This window comes from Sinohyriopsis cumingii, unplaced genomic scaffold (assembly GCF_028554795.1).
Source record: "Sinohyriopsis cumingii isolate HCF-2022 unplaced genomic scaffold, ASM2855479v2 utg000360l, whole genome shotgun sequence".
NCBI lineage: Eukaryota > Metazoa > Mollusca > Bivalvia > Unionida > Unionidae > Sinohyriopsis > Sinohyriopsis cumingii.
The window spans coordinates 3317065-3332673 of NW_028315892.1; the positions used below are offsets into that span (position 1 = coordinate 3317065).

A 15609-nucleotide genomic window follows, 5' to 3' on the forward strand; every position below is an offset into this window, starting at 1 on the left:
GCCTGGGTGTAAAAAAAAACCGCCCTTCTTAAAATAAAAAAAAAAAATCCTTGACGCGACAGACTTGCTGGTCCTTTCGATCATTTTCTTGAGGAAGATGATTGCTTGTGAAATGTCAGAGGCCAGCAATCAAAATAAACCACGAAATGTACTGACTAATAAGCATTCAAGTGCAAGGGATGTAGTGAAACTTCCACTATCAAATAAGGACCAGTACATTGAAAGCAATATGAAACGATAACATATCTAAACAAAAGTCATTAATTGATGAATGTATTTGTATTTGAATAAACAATGATCGTAAAAAAGGATAAGCGTTATAGGCTGCTCATTTATGAAATACGTCGGAACCGAATACTTTGTTCAGCGATTCATTAGCAATGATACACATATTTGAATCACCGGAAATGTTTGAAAGAGCAAACCCTCAGAATCCAATTAAAGCAAATAATCTCTACAGAATGTCATGAAATTTCCTTGAATGTTCTTTCAAAGCGCAGTCCTTGCAACTATTGCAATTTTCTTAAATGCTTTTTACTTCAGAAATTGAAGTCTTGGTCATACTGCATTACCTACGATGGCACACACATTCCTATACAGATATTCACCAACGAGAAAACAAGCAGGATCAGAATGATAACATTCTGATAATATAATCAGTTAAATTAAGCGATATTCATTCAGAATACTAGCATTTATACTGTACGGCAAACCAATCTGTATGGTAATTCATATTTTGCGAGCCAGTAGTCAGTAACTTTGCAATTGTGATTATATATAGGTCAGATATTTATTCAGAATGTTCATGCGCATACATTTGAATATGTAGTAATACAGATGTGGAAATATATAATTCGGTTGAATAAAACAGCTATACTCCATATTATATATTTTTCAAATTCTCAGCATCAGTTTATAATCTTTCATATTGCTCACCCTCATTTTCTTTTATCATCATCATTATCCTCATCTTCGTCGTTGTCTTCCTTTAGTCTTCTTCTTCTTCTTCTTCTTCTTCTTCTTCTTATTATTATTATTATTATTATTATTATTAGTTGTAGTAGTAGTAGTAGTAGTAGTTTTGCGTAATTTCTTAACTTTCTCCTATCAAGTCTAACATAGTTCAGATAATAGTTGGCGAGCTAACTCTAGAATCTAAAGTGTGACTGACTAATTCAACATTGCAATATGAAAATCCTGTCTTTAAAACAATAAAGTTACGTACTGAGGGCAAAACACTGATAATTATAATACAGTCATAAGAGCCTAAACATATTGATAGTAAAAATGCAATTCCTTGCAACATCTAATTATCTTTGCTTATTTTGAAGATTATTTTTTTTATATATATGTGTGTAGATACTGTTTTTTTCCTTATTTAGCCTCTTACTTCTGTTTTTTCTTCAAAGTAGATTAACGTCTGTTGATATTAATTACTATTATTGCTGACGATGTGAATATGCTCAAATATTTGCCTGCTTCGACAATCAGAGTCACCTTGCCTTCAACCCACGCACAGCTCAGCCATTATTATATATTTTATTTTAACTAGAATCTGTCAATAATATGTCCATCATTGTATTACTTAAGGCTTTTTTATTCTAAACATTGTTGTTTATTTTCTACAGTTCAGTGTTATTTTTTTAACTCCATCTTATTTTCTGTTATCGTAATTGCATTCATTGAAGAAAGATGTTTTTAAGGCATTGTACAATAAATACCGGTTTTATTCTAAAACTACTTTATACTTCTCAAATTGCAAATCCAGTGCTATGTTTTGTATGAATCAATGTAATGAAATAATTGGCCTTATCACCTATTTATCACCGTATGTACCAGACATAATGGGGGTACAAATACATATGGATTCATTTTTATTCTTAATGATAAAAATGCATCCGAAATTTCCTTAACTGATTCTGTAAAATGTAGAGTAGCTGATGACTTCTAGATACGAAACGTTCAGATTTTTGAAATAGATTTTTCTAGCATAGCTCATCATGTATATATATACATATATATATATATATATATATATATATATATATATATATATATATATATATATATATATATATATATATATATATATATGGTATTATTTTACAGGTAACAGTCCACCAACAATAACATCCGAGACATGTAACACGGCACCAACAATAACATCGGAGACATGTAACACGGCAGCCTTGATCGTGGTTAGCTCTCTCTTGGGAATCGTATCCATTTGGGCCATAGCTGTGAGTTTGATATACATCAAAACAATTCGCGGAAAAAGTAAGTTACAATGTATCGCAGGTCAAAAAAACATTGTATGTATGTTATATTTATTGCATCATATCTTCCTCGCAAGTCTGTACTATAATGAAGTTTAAAAAGCATGATAAAGAATTAAAAATGTTGTAATAAACGGTCCATCTCAAGTCAAAGTCACAAAGGTCATGCAGGCGTGCAACACTATTTTATTAATTTCTGTCACTTTTAAAATTTGATTATACCTTTAAATGATTTTGTTTACTTTTTGTGGTCCTCATACATTTATATTCCTTGAGAATGTGATTGCATACGGTAAAGCCAATGGTAAAGTACGTGGGCATTTCCGAAATAGACCAGAATAGAATGATCGGTTGAAATTTTAGCAGACTTTCATACTTGGACACAAAACGTTAGATGCATTCAAAAGACGTAATTAAGTATTCAATTATTACGTCCTTCACGATTCACAAAGTATTATTTAATTTTGTATTTTATAATTTTTTTCTCTATTATGTATCATAACCATACTTCGTTAAAAAATATGAATATTAACCGAGAAGTTGCTTTTCTTTCCAAAATGTAAATAAATGAAATGAATAAAACATTGAAAATGGTAATGCCAAAATACTGAATGAACTGTAAAGAATATTGACTTGTAATACTGTGACATAGTACTTACGATATATAATATAAGTAATCCATCTGAACACAACCTATATTCAGTTCTGACCTCGCATAATGCTCTGGTAGATGAGTGTCTGTGTTGGCTGCTCTACGCCTTGTTCCTAACATACTCCTTCGACGCAGATCTGCCGGCGCATTATGTGATAGTATATCTGCGTTTGTTCAGCTTGCATTAGGACTCGACTTGTAACAAAATATATGTGATGATACTTAAGGTTCTAGATTGTTACAAAGACGTTAATGGTTTCTTTTCAAGGAACCTGTTTGAGTACAAATGCTTCTTGAGATATTCCTTGAAATCGTTCCACATCAGTAATTGAGTGAAAGCTCAAAGTTAATGACTTCTTGTCAATAATCGTATTGCATGATCTATAAGCCTTGCAACTGGTATATTGATTCACTCGGACCGTGGAGTTGTTTTAATTTGCACCATATTAGTATCCTATCTCGGAGATGACACACCAGCCAGAATTAACTTACCTATACACTGCTGCCTCAGTGAGAATCATCTGTCTGTTGGTAGTTTATTGGGTGTGGCCAGGTGCAAAAGGAGATGAAGTTGGACTTTTCAAATTTGCCTAATGCATTGTTTTCTGAAGGTTATATACATTGTATATGGATGAAATGATTGGACATGGGCACCTTTGGACTGCTTACTGTTACTCCAAAGTGTGCCTGACTCAGAGATGGGAGGTCCTCATGCAATTAGTACATCTGTGACTTCCCAGTCTTTGACTTGCAGGTACAAATACACGTTCGAATCATTACTCACTTTCCTTGAGCTTGAACTGTGCATTTTAACTCAAATTCATTTAGGCTCGATGAATTATTTATAATTATAAGTACCTACATTTAAGATGCTCTTTTCGCCAGAGCAATTGAACTTTATTCAATTTGATACATAGGCAGATCTATTATTAATTCACTTTTTGCACCGGATGTTAAATATTTAGAAAAGAGAAAGCAAAACATCCATACTATTTTGTGAATATTGGGTGAGCCATCTATTATTAATGCAGGATACATGCTTCACTTCAATAAAAGTCTTTCCTTGGCTAGAATTACCTTGCTTTTCTTCATGGTCTCCATGATTTGTCGGTTGAATGCCCGGGCCTGCTACACCTCTTAAGACTGTATTCTTGCTTCCATCTTAGAGTCTGTGTATTTAATATATATATGATCACAGGTCTGACATAATGTTATATCCTGAAAAGTGGATTTAATTTAAGGAAGCTTTGCGGAATACTCATGTTGTATTGATATAGTTTGATTTAGTTGGTATTGCACTTAACAGAGCCAAACACCATAAACAATTATCATATCAGTCTGAAGCAAAACAATTTTCAGCCAAGCTTTAATTTCCAAACAAATTATTTAGTTGCTAAAAATATAAGCCGTTTTGCATTGTCAAAGTTCCGAGTAATTACCACTTATTTTGTTGCAGAAAACTTCAACGGAGAACAAAACGAGCGGTTGCTCCAAAAACCTCCTCCTCCAGGTACACAACATTTTGGTAAATATTATTTCGTTCTGTATTTATATCCTTTTCAATTGTAATCGTTTTTGCTGGACTCTGGTGTAAGTATATTGTCACTTCAGTTCAGTATTTTTCGTGGTCTTTAATTCTTTAAATAATGTTATATATGTAGCCTTAACTTATGGATTTACACATAATCATTATATTCTTTACATCTGATCGGGCGGTCGCACACAAGTTATTGATAAATATGTTAATGTTTTGTTGAGATCTTGGCATTATTTGTAACCAATGCTAACGTTAAGTATTGCTGCTGATAAATCGTGGTTGACAACAGCTTGCATACCACATTTCTTCATATACAACGAGATGACATAATTCCATTTTTTGTTGTTGATAATAATATTATACTTTTCATTAGTTTACAGTTAGTTGACTTAAATGTTATAGTGAATTATTGTTGATCCTTCATTAAGTTTGACAACAGGTTTCACTGCTGTTACATTCTTCAAAACAATAAAATCACGTAAAGAATTAGTGATTTCAAGCTGCAATTGACTTCAGGTCTCACGCAATTCATGAGTAATCCGTAATCCAATGACCAACTTGTGTTAGTTTCCTTGGTTGCCTGCTCATAGCTATGTCACTGACACTTATGGAAAAACTTGGGCATACATATTCTCCATGCTATACACAACCTTTCTGTTATGTATGTAATAATTACCAAGATACATAAGGGAGTCTATTGGTATTTTTCTGGAGAGACCAGGTGTGGGTCCTTGCTAAACAGGTGCACCGATAAGTAAAGAAAGACATGACGTTTCTCGTCCGTTTCCTATAGAACATACTCAGTCTTTCTCTGAGACCATCAGATCGCATGTGTTCAATGTTTAAATGCACTCCCCAATCATAGGGATATACGAGATCAATATTTACCTTTGGAAACATGAGGTTAGTTCTAACAGAATCATCAACTCGTCTTGGCACATTGGCAATCTAAATTAAGGTAGTTGTTTGCTGTACAGGGGTGCATCAATTAAATAAGGTGTCGCTGAACGATTGTCTCAAACAAAACGTTTCGGTAGCATTCACAAGGCGACATTGAGGCAGATATGCCCCATTTCCTTGCATTGAGTTTTGTAGCTCCAGGATGTGGAACTTTGGAAATGTTTACCTGCCGAGGCTTGCATATTCTTGGGAAGAAGATTTATTTTTCAGGAAAGGTAAAGTGGTCTTGCCGCAATGGTTTCTGGACTAACTTGTAGCAGAAACTATGTCCTGTGCAGATTGTTGCAGAGTGTGAGGTGAACAGTCTTCAATTTTATGTTTCTTCAGTGTCAGGTTTAAGGGCGTAGGCAGCGGAGCCCTCATCCTGTAGCGGGAGCAGCTATTTGCTTCATCGTATTTAATTCGTCATTCTTGTGTATACCCAAGGTATTTTCTATATAAATGTCAAGTAATAAATGTTAATCTGCTTTTAACAGTTGGTAGCCCGGTGATTCAAAATTACACAGTAGTTTCTTCCTGCTTTAAAACACACAACTCAATCATATCGATCATGATGGGCTCTTTGTTTCACAAGAGGGCATTATTTATGTAATGACATGTGAAAGTCTCTTATCTAGCTTGGATTCGCCATAATCAAGGATTTCCATTAAGCAACAAGACTGCTAAGAAAGTTCATTGTAAGTGTAACTGTTAAGTGGTAAATAATTCTGATAGCACCTCCCCCGATATAAAATAATATGACAATCCTACCAAATCCTACTTAAATGTAATTTCGTTTGTGCAGTCATGTGTATGAATTTTCTTTTTTTTTGCCGTATAGCCTTAAAAGTGACCCTTGCACAATCAGACCAGGTATATGTGTATCTTTGATGCACACCATTCGATTTCTCAACAAATATTAGAAAAGTGTTCAAGGAGAATATTGTTGTTACCTCTCTGCACACATACCTCCTTCAATGCTCTACAAAAGATATGCAAATTACCTCAAAAAAAATCGCATAGCCCAGGTTGCTAAAGACATGAATCTTGTGCATTTTTATACATGCCATTAATTTATTCTTAGGCATGTGATACATGATCGACATGCATGAGTATTGGGTTCAAGTCACACACCAGGTGATTGATCTAAGACCGACTCTGGCTTCTTGTCAGGATATAAAGATTTGTTTCAACAGCTAATATTTTGTAGCAATAATCAATGCCAAGATATGTAGCCTGTGCCATCCTTGCAGACAATGTCCCATTATATTAATTTATATAGATGGCATTCTGTCATCAATGCATTTATTTGTTTCAGACGATAACCCGATATGCAAGTATGGCTATGACTGCTAAAAGCGAAAAATTTTAAAACTTCTCAAAACTACTCATCACAATGCGAGCAAATTTGAAACACAATATGTATGCATCAATACCATGTTGTCAATCTGTCATCAACTATTGCTGGTGTTATTAAACCAGAAACAGATTGGTGATCCATATATTTGTAATGATCAAATCCTATGAATGATGATGAAGATGTGTTGTATATAATTGCTGATGTGCTGTTCCTTAGAGACTGAAAGTTTAATATATTTTTAGAGGTTTATATTTATGTTAATTGTTATCAAACTTATATTATGAAAACAATAATTTCATACATTATTGTCATCACATAAATCTACTAACCCCACACGAGAACTTACCATAATATTCTAAATAGTTTCCAAGATCAAGTCAGGCCGGATAGTTAATAATGCATTTGTTTCACTTTGATAATACAATAATATTTACTTTACAATACTTTTATTCACATTTCTGCATTCGTACATATATTGTACTGTCCAATCCTACTTAATTTTGTTTTGCAGGCTGGTTCTAGGTTAAAACAAAGTTAAATATCATCCCTCCTTGACCTTCATAAAATTAAAAATTGGTGCCCCATATGCATTTCTGTGCACCTTTTTGTATTTTGACCTTCAAATTAAATGTTATAAAGGCTGAATGATTTCCAAAGTACAACATTAATCCAAGAGCAACCCCAAGTTTTACTTCCCTATTGCCTAGCACGGGTGAAATGGTGACGCCAGCAAGGTCCATAGAGAAATTCTTTAGACCATTCTTCATTACCTAATGATACAGAACAACCCTATGGCTTCGGTGTCACTCCTGCGGGTTATTCCTCATCACTCATTTCCCGCATGTGTGCACTATTAGTCTGGTGGAACATAACATATATACTGGATCTTCTCTCTTTATTCAATTCCCCATATATGTTTGACTATTCCTTTTCAGAGGCTTGGTTGAATCTAGTGGACGTTGTGTTTGTCATCTATAAACTAAATTGAGGTTATCGACTTCAGGTCGGGAAACATTTATTTAAGTTCCCATTGGTTTCGACTAACACTCTTTTGAGAGGTTTGGTTGAGCATCGTCCATGATGGGTGGGTCCTCTCGATAATACACGGAGTATGCAATCTTCAGTTTTGCGAACATCATCCTCTGGCAAGTGTCCCATTCTTGTCTACCCAGTATACCAGCGCCATTAAGGGAAGAGGTGCGTTTTCATATCCAGAATTGTACAGTAGAGAGGCTGTTAACATCCCAGCATCCATTCTTCTATTTTCTGATTTTTATAGTATCTAAAAATGGCAGAACATGTGCTTGATTATTAGCCATTCTGTCGTACTCATTATTGTTTAGGAGAAACCCTTCAAGTTGCAGTCCACAGCCTCAGTCAAGAATGCCTTAAGGCCATGCGACTTGGTGGTCCCCTTTGACATGCACGATGAGTACTTTCCACATCATACTTTTCCCCTTTATACAACGTACCTCAGGTTTGTATGGACCGGAAGACGTCTAGTTTCGCTCTCTCCCGTTAAGTCTATATATAGACATTTCCAGTGTAATGGCAGTAATTGAAGTCCGTCTGTGAACTTGGTTATTCATATATTTCAACCATTTGAAAACTGATTGATCCATAATGTCCACTTAAGCCTTTGCCAAGAGTATACAAAAATGAGGTAGTTCCATCTGCGTAATTTCTGTATGTCGGACGGATGTCCTCAAAAACAGGAAATTACGTCATATCCCACTCGAATGAGTAAACACACTCTTGTCTTAGTTGGAGTTTGTCCTTGGTTTGCATTTACCTATCTCTTACGAGGATATTAAACTTCACGGACAACGCATGAAGATACAGACAGCTCTGATGTCTCTAGCATAGAACGTTCACTACTGTTTGCGTTACACTGGACATTTCGCGACCATGGGTGTATAATATTCGGTCATGATGACTACTTGGAGTAAAAAGGCTAGTGCGTTAGGACTTGTGGTTTCGGGAAGAATATACCCACCATATAAACAGGCTAAAAATGCGAGTAGTGTTTCTATTCAAACAACAGCGCATTAAACATGTACAACATCGCATTGGTATTGTCTGTGACACCACGGTACTGACAGCGTCTTCCAAAGCAACACAAGGGTATCCATTTTCTTTGTACGGAGTTTCGAAAGCTCTTGTATGATGGCGCTAAAAGAGCGGTCTCTGGACAATCTGTAGCGTACTTCCTGTCTGGACTGTATGGGAGACTCTTGGTGCACTTGCTTCTCCCCTTGTACGTCTCTCATAATTCAAATCAGAGGGCATAGACATTGAACACATTTATCTTTGATTACACATAATTCGTGGCCATCGGCTCTCAAAAATCCATTCTTATGTATAGCCAAGGACTCTCATGTATAAGCGCCATGTCTTGGCTTTCGGCAATCAGTGTGAGACTATTTCAGATTATACTGTGGTTTATTACTGCTTTAAGAGATCGCACAAGCATATATATCATAACTGCTGGTTACGTGCAAGTGAAGCATTTGGCTTTATAAGAAGGTTATTATTGATGTAAATGCTTATCTGTCAATCTGAGAGTAACTTTCAGTTGGTCAATCTCTACATTATTTAAAGAGTTTACATTAAGCAACACTGTTGCTTACAAATACTAATGTTAGTGAAATCTGCAACTCCTAACTGCATCTCCACCAGTCTGAGATGGTGTGACAACCATACCAAATATATTCCAAAAAACGGTTAATGGATTAATAATATTAGCTAGAACTTATTCCTGATTTAGTCTCAGACCAGTTATCAAAATGAAAGGCATGTTCAGCATATGTTATACACTTTTAATTTGCACGTGGTTAAATGAAATATAAAACTATAAATATTTGCAACCATTGCTACTGCAGCTAAATTATACCAATGCATTTAAGCTTCTCAGAAATTTCTGAACAAAATTGGACTTAATTTTGCAGAAAGCATTAAGGTACGAAGAAGTTAAAAGTGTATGCAAATGATTCCGATCTACGAAGAACTGCAACTGACATTAGTAAATATAGAAAACAGTTAAAGAACTTATTCTCTCTGACTGCGAAATTGATTTCAAAAGATCGATGCAAATTATGCAAACGACTATGAAATATCATCAAATATTCACATTGTTAATGAAAGCTGAAGAAGCACTTAAATAACTTTTCACAATATGGTTAATGTTACAAAAACAAAAAGAACGTTAAAACGACTTAAATTCAAAAGACTGCTCCGCATGGTTTTACCAATGTTAAAAACAATTCATCTTGGCAAGGGGTCTTCCATATTTATATAACTGTTGCAGATCCGCCACAAATATTACTAACAAAATAAATATATAAAAATACTTTAAATAAGTCCTAAACTTCCGAATTGAATATAGTTAAATTAGGCACAAATCATTATCGAACTATGTCTTTACAAACGTGTGCAAATTATGTCAATTCCTCATCACATATGGCCAACATTGTTAAATAATGGAGAATCACTAAAACGACTACTTCTTCAAACGTATTTGACCAGAATTGATTGAAAGATTCCTAATTGAAATGTATACAAAGAGATACTAGTACGAATACAATTTGACCAAACGTGATATAAAGCACTTGCTAAGTTGCCTATTAAAGCAACATTAGCAACCTTGATGAGTGTTATGCAAAATTATTGCTATGGGTTATGAATAGGAAAACTTTAAATAGGTTTAAACATAATTTCAAATTTGAATTTATAACTTTCAAATGAACATTATATTTTTCCATATTACACCCAAGGACTTACATTACATAATAATGAATGTTATTTACCAAGAGGAAGATATAAAATATAGATATAATAAGTAACGTTTTCAAAAGATAATAAGATATAAAGGATAAGTTGAGCTAATCATTATTTTTCAGTGAGTATTTACTCTCTATGAACCTTTTCCAGACTGAATCTTTGGAGTAAACGAGCCTCTTGAGAGGACTATGTCCATCGAATCTAATGATATGAAGGACCAAAAAACACCCATCCCTCGCGTAAGTCCCTGTCTCATCGGAACCAGGGAGGAAGTGAAGCTTATTGATTCTGATAACTCGCAGGGGAATCTGTGAAATTCCACATACCTAGTTCAAGATACAAACCCATAATATACACCCATCTCGCCCATCAAAAGCTAGATTAGGTCACCAAAAGGATCCAGGAATACACTCTTTGGACTCTTTTCCCATTCATAAGAAGTAATACAAATCTTAGCGACACTCCTGATGGTGATCCTTTTTCTTCAATTCCAGTAGGATTTCGAATATACCTTTTCAGATTCTTACTTGAGCATAGTGGATGCGGGGTGTGTCCTCTCTATAATAAGTGGATGTTACCGGCTTCAGTTCTGGATGCAGCCTCCTCTGGCATAGACTAAAATGTTTGTTTGCCAGTCACATCGGCTGCGATTAAGGGATAATGAGTATTAGAGAGCCCCTTAAATGTCAAGTCTCCAACTTTGTGAACAATAATCTTTCATGTATCGAGATGACATAAAATAGCTCACATTTTGTCTGGACCAGGGATGTTTCTAGTTTTGCGATGTGAAATTAAGTCTGTCCTCAACACCAAGAAACGTTTCTAGAGTAAAGGTAGACATCATTGCCTACCACAATTCTTTGGGGACGTATTATCCATGCTATTGATAACAAGTTAATACATAATAACGAAGACAAAATATGTCTCGCTCCTGGACATAGCGATCAGGCTAGATCTTTTGATAAACCTAGAGAAACAGAGGAAGATTCTTCTGAGTATTTCATATATGTTGCAACAAATATTCACAGTAGTAAAAGATTAATCCCTGTCTTGCTGGACACAGTAGACATAATACTGTTCCATTTGGGGACATTGTGAGCCAATATGTTGCTGTTGCTTCGCCTTTACCTACCTCAGTTTGGGATCTTAAATTCTGGGCAAGATCAGGTTTGTCTGAAAAGGTTATATTTGTGCCCCTTTCAGTTTCTCTCCCTGGCGAGCTGGAAACCGCACAGAGACCTACAGACATCTCCGATTCATCTAGCATCGGAATTCCGCCACCTCTTGAGCTCGTGGCCTAGTTCTGACTGGTTTCAGACCAGATGCCCAATGCACACTACCAAATCCCATCTTTTCTGTTGATATATTTCCATCTGCCTTCTTGATCTGCCTCCGCATTGTGCTTAAAAACTGTATGTCATTTTCTACATGCCACATTAGTTAAATTGGTCGTTTTAAATGCATTTTAAACTCTGGTCTCTTGTATCTTGCTTAATCGATTACAAATAACAGTCTGGTCAAATAGCACCAAACTGCATGCGTATATGATTGCCTGAGCTACTAACATTAAATCCAAAGGGCATTACAATAAGCAGTCCAGTTTGGAAATGGTTTTCTTTAAAGTTGCAAAACTAAAAGCCCAGAGAAATCGTTATACATTTTATACATTTCTTGCATCGAACACATTTTGATGACTGATATTTGTTTAAATGTCACTTCAAGACAATATAAGCTTTCACTGATATTCTTTTTATGTAGTCTGTTGACATACATTTATTTTATATAGTCATTACAATTAATTTTCTCTTTTTTACAGACAAGTTGAAATCGCTCGGTGATGATCAGCAGCAGATTTTGGAAATACGCTGTGGTAGGTATCATTTGCTGTACTATAGCGCATGTTTTTTTTCATGCATTTGTATTGCTGTTTTTATGACCAAATATTTTAAATTTTGCAACGCTGTTGTGTGTATTTGTATGGTCTCTCAGGCAATCATTTTGCGGTTCAATATAGAAGCAAACCGATACGCATCCGCGACACCCACCATGTCCAACAAAAGGTGTTGCCCCTCTTTTATAGTTTTCCCCTTTGTCCTTTTGACCATCATGCTTCTAATATAGCAGTGTTAACGCGACACTCCATGCGGCATATAAATACATTGTCTAAATTTACAGCAAAGCTAATTTCAACGTATTTGACGCTATGCTAGCAGGAATTAACGGATATTAAACGCTCTTTAACTAGACATATTTAGTGCTAATACAAAGGGATAAAATGATGCAACTGATATAGCTGCCAACATATTATTATATTTTACAACTTTTTCTAGTTCTCCTAAAATTCTACCAATCAGCTCAAATAATGAAATGTTTCGATTCTCATATTTTAGAATTATTGTAGGGAATACAGGTAGTTCACACATATTAGTTGTATTGCAAAACGGGGTCAATAATGACACAGTAGCCCCATCTTGCTATACTACCTATTGAAGTCGACTATATTGTTATGTGTTTCTTTGCAGAGTAAGGAATAGCCGGATTATTATATGAATGATTTTATACAAATATGAAGGCAAATGATGGTCGATGATTTTAGCTTATATTCGCATTTAACACAAAATGCAAGTAATTGTAATACATGTGAAACTGAGGACTCTAAAATGTATTCCTTTAGTCTCTCGTAATCTCGTTATGCAATCTCCTTCTTATAGAATAGCATAGAATGATCATATACAAATCATATGAATCAAATGAGCAAGAAATGTCAAACACAATATGCATTAAAACATTCTTACGAAGAATCTGAATTTTTACAGAAGTTACAGTATAAGAATATATCAGAAGGTAGCAAGAATCTGTCTTTGTATGTCTGATTGATATAGGTTTTATTATTCATCATCTCAAGTACAGCATACTGGATGAAAGGGTAGAGAACGGACAAACAGTATAACTACAGGTGTGAATACGTTTACTGGCAAAGTAAGAAACGAAGACAGCTCAATCAACACACGCGAAAAATATTAAAACGAACGAACCGCATTCTTACTTTAGTGCTGGGTGGTTTGAACTATATTTTATGTTCTAATTGACGACTGTTGGGTCTTGTTTTCTTTCGAATATAGAGAAGACAGAGCCTAAATATTTGTGATAGCTCCTTTGTATTATTTTCATCTTCCTTTTATAATTTTGCTCTTTTGCTTGAGTTTGACGTTGTATTATATACAATGACCTCCAATGGAACACACCTAATGTACAATAATTATGAAGCCAACTAACGCATTGAAATAAGTCATGCCAGGCTTAAGTGATTTCTTGCAAATCAAGATGACATAATGCGGTTAATTTGGTTCAATGTTACGGGTCGCTACGCTGAACCAAAGTAAATGCTGGCGAGTATAATTGTATTCGAAAGTCATCGCGGAGTCATGCCGGAAGATTTTCTAATTGATCGTCTGAACGGAGACAGAACTGATAATATCCTCGAAATCCTGAAAATCAATATGTAACTAGAACGTTGCAGACAAAGAGGCACGGACAAATATAAGAAGACGCCAAGACCAATGTAAGCGACAATTTAGAAACACGGGAGCGAACATCCACTACTGCTGGATTAAATATTTATCAGGCCTGACGAATGTGCAATGTAACAAGAACAAATGTACGAGGTCCTAGTGCAGAATGCGTCCACATGGGTTTTCTACCGAAGCACTTCTTATTAATCAAGGCAGAGACCGTGTCAGTATCATATATCGACATTTGAAAAAAACTTCATTCACAAGACACGCGTTGCGTTTATAATTTGTGCTGATTACGAGTCCCATATCAGGCGAATATTGCATTCTTAATAACTATTCTAAAAGAAAATATCACGAGCATGTCTCAAGTGGTATGCGTTAACAATGCACTATGCAAGCCTAAACGTTTAACACAGTGCGTACTGTTGGAAATACTTAATGTAGATCCTGCTAGCGGAGGTTGATAAAACTAACGGTATCCCGCCTGCAAACGTTATTTGCTTACTGCAGATGGCATAGATTTCCCAGCAGCTGATAGGTAGAGTCAGATTCATGGATCACTGAATTGTTCATGTTGATATCGTGGAGCGGCGCATAATAAATGTGAAACTGAGGACGCTAAAATGTATTCCTTTAGTTTCTCATAATCTCATAGGTCACTCGCGTCTCATCGTAATCCAGTTTTGAAAATTTGAGATACTATAACTGTAATGCCAGATAACCCAGGAAAACAATTATCGTTCTCAAAAGCATGACATCTACGAAAATTTTTCACGTAACAAGGTAAAAAGCTAGTTAATCATCACAAACAAATTTAAGTATAATTCTGAAGACGTTGCTAGTAACACGCTTAATTTTATCCGAGCGAGCAAAGTATTTACACGGGGGCGGGGTAATTGATTAGACCATTGCGATTCGATCTTACTAGCTTTCCATGCGAAGAAAGCAATCCGCTAAGCAGGTACTCTTAAGCAAGCAACATAATCGTACGAGGAATGCTCATATTCATGGTGATACAGATGATCCTGGAGCCCTTTTTCTGCTACTCATATTTGCCCTAAATCATGTAGACCAATTGATTGGAATACAAACAAGCACATTATGAATACAGTAAACAGCACACACGGTATCCTAAAGAGCAATATATGGATAATAAAGATGTACATCTATCGGATTGAGTCATACTGTGCTCATGCAATCTGAGTAAAGTACTATGAACTTCTAGTCACATTGATACAATTGCAGATAACGCTCCCGAATGGCCGTGGAATCCCCCATTTTTTATGTACATTTTTGTATTCGGACTTCAGAATAGTGATGAATCATCCTGTTCGCCATCTGCAATGACGATAACATCATATCTACTATAGGATAGTTTCCTATCTCGAGTAGTAAATCTTAAGTATTGTTGTATCAAACATACATACCCGACTCGCACACATATCTCCTAGAAGATGAACCTCCACCAGATTTTACGACCTACCAGTGTCTACTAACTGTGGAACATATTCTTACTGAGCCAGCAGTTTTCCACTATGGCACGAGTATTT

The 15609-nt window shown here is 35.4% G+C and overlaps 1 protein-coding gene across 3 annotated transcripts in view; it reads left to right on the forward strand.

Annotated features, from left to right (window-relative positions):
- LOC149774264 (uncharacterized) overlaps positions 1-15609 on the forward strand; it is a 74180-nt gene that overhangs the window by 52714 nt on the left and 5857 nt on the right. For 2 of the 3 annotated variants that reach the window (XM_089945594.1, XM_089945593.1), the window contains exons 6-8: positions 2110-2277; positions 4385-4453; positions 12361-12414. In XM_089945594.1, the coding sequence (XP_089801720.1) occupies positions 2110-2277; positions 4385-4453; positions 12361-12414 (291 nt within the window). The remainder of the gene's footprint in view (positions 1-2109; positions 2278-4384; positions 4454-12360; positions 12415-15609) is intronic. The other variant, XM_089945595.1, reaches the window with a different exon arrangement.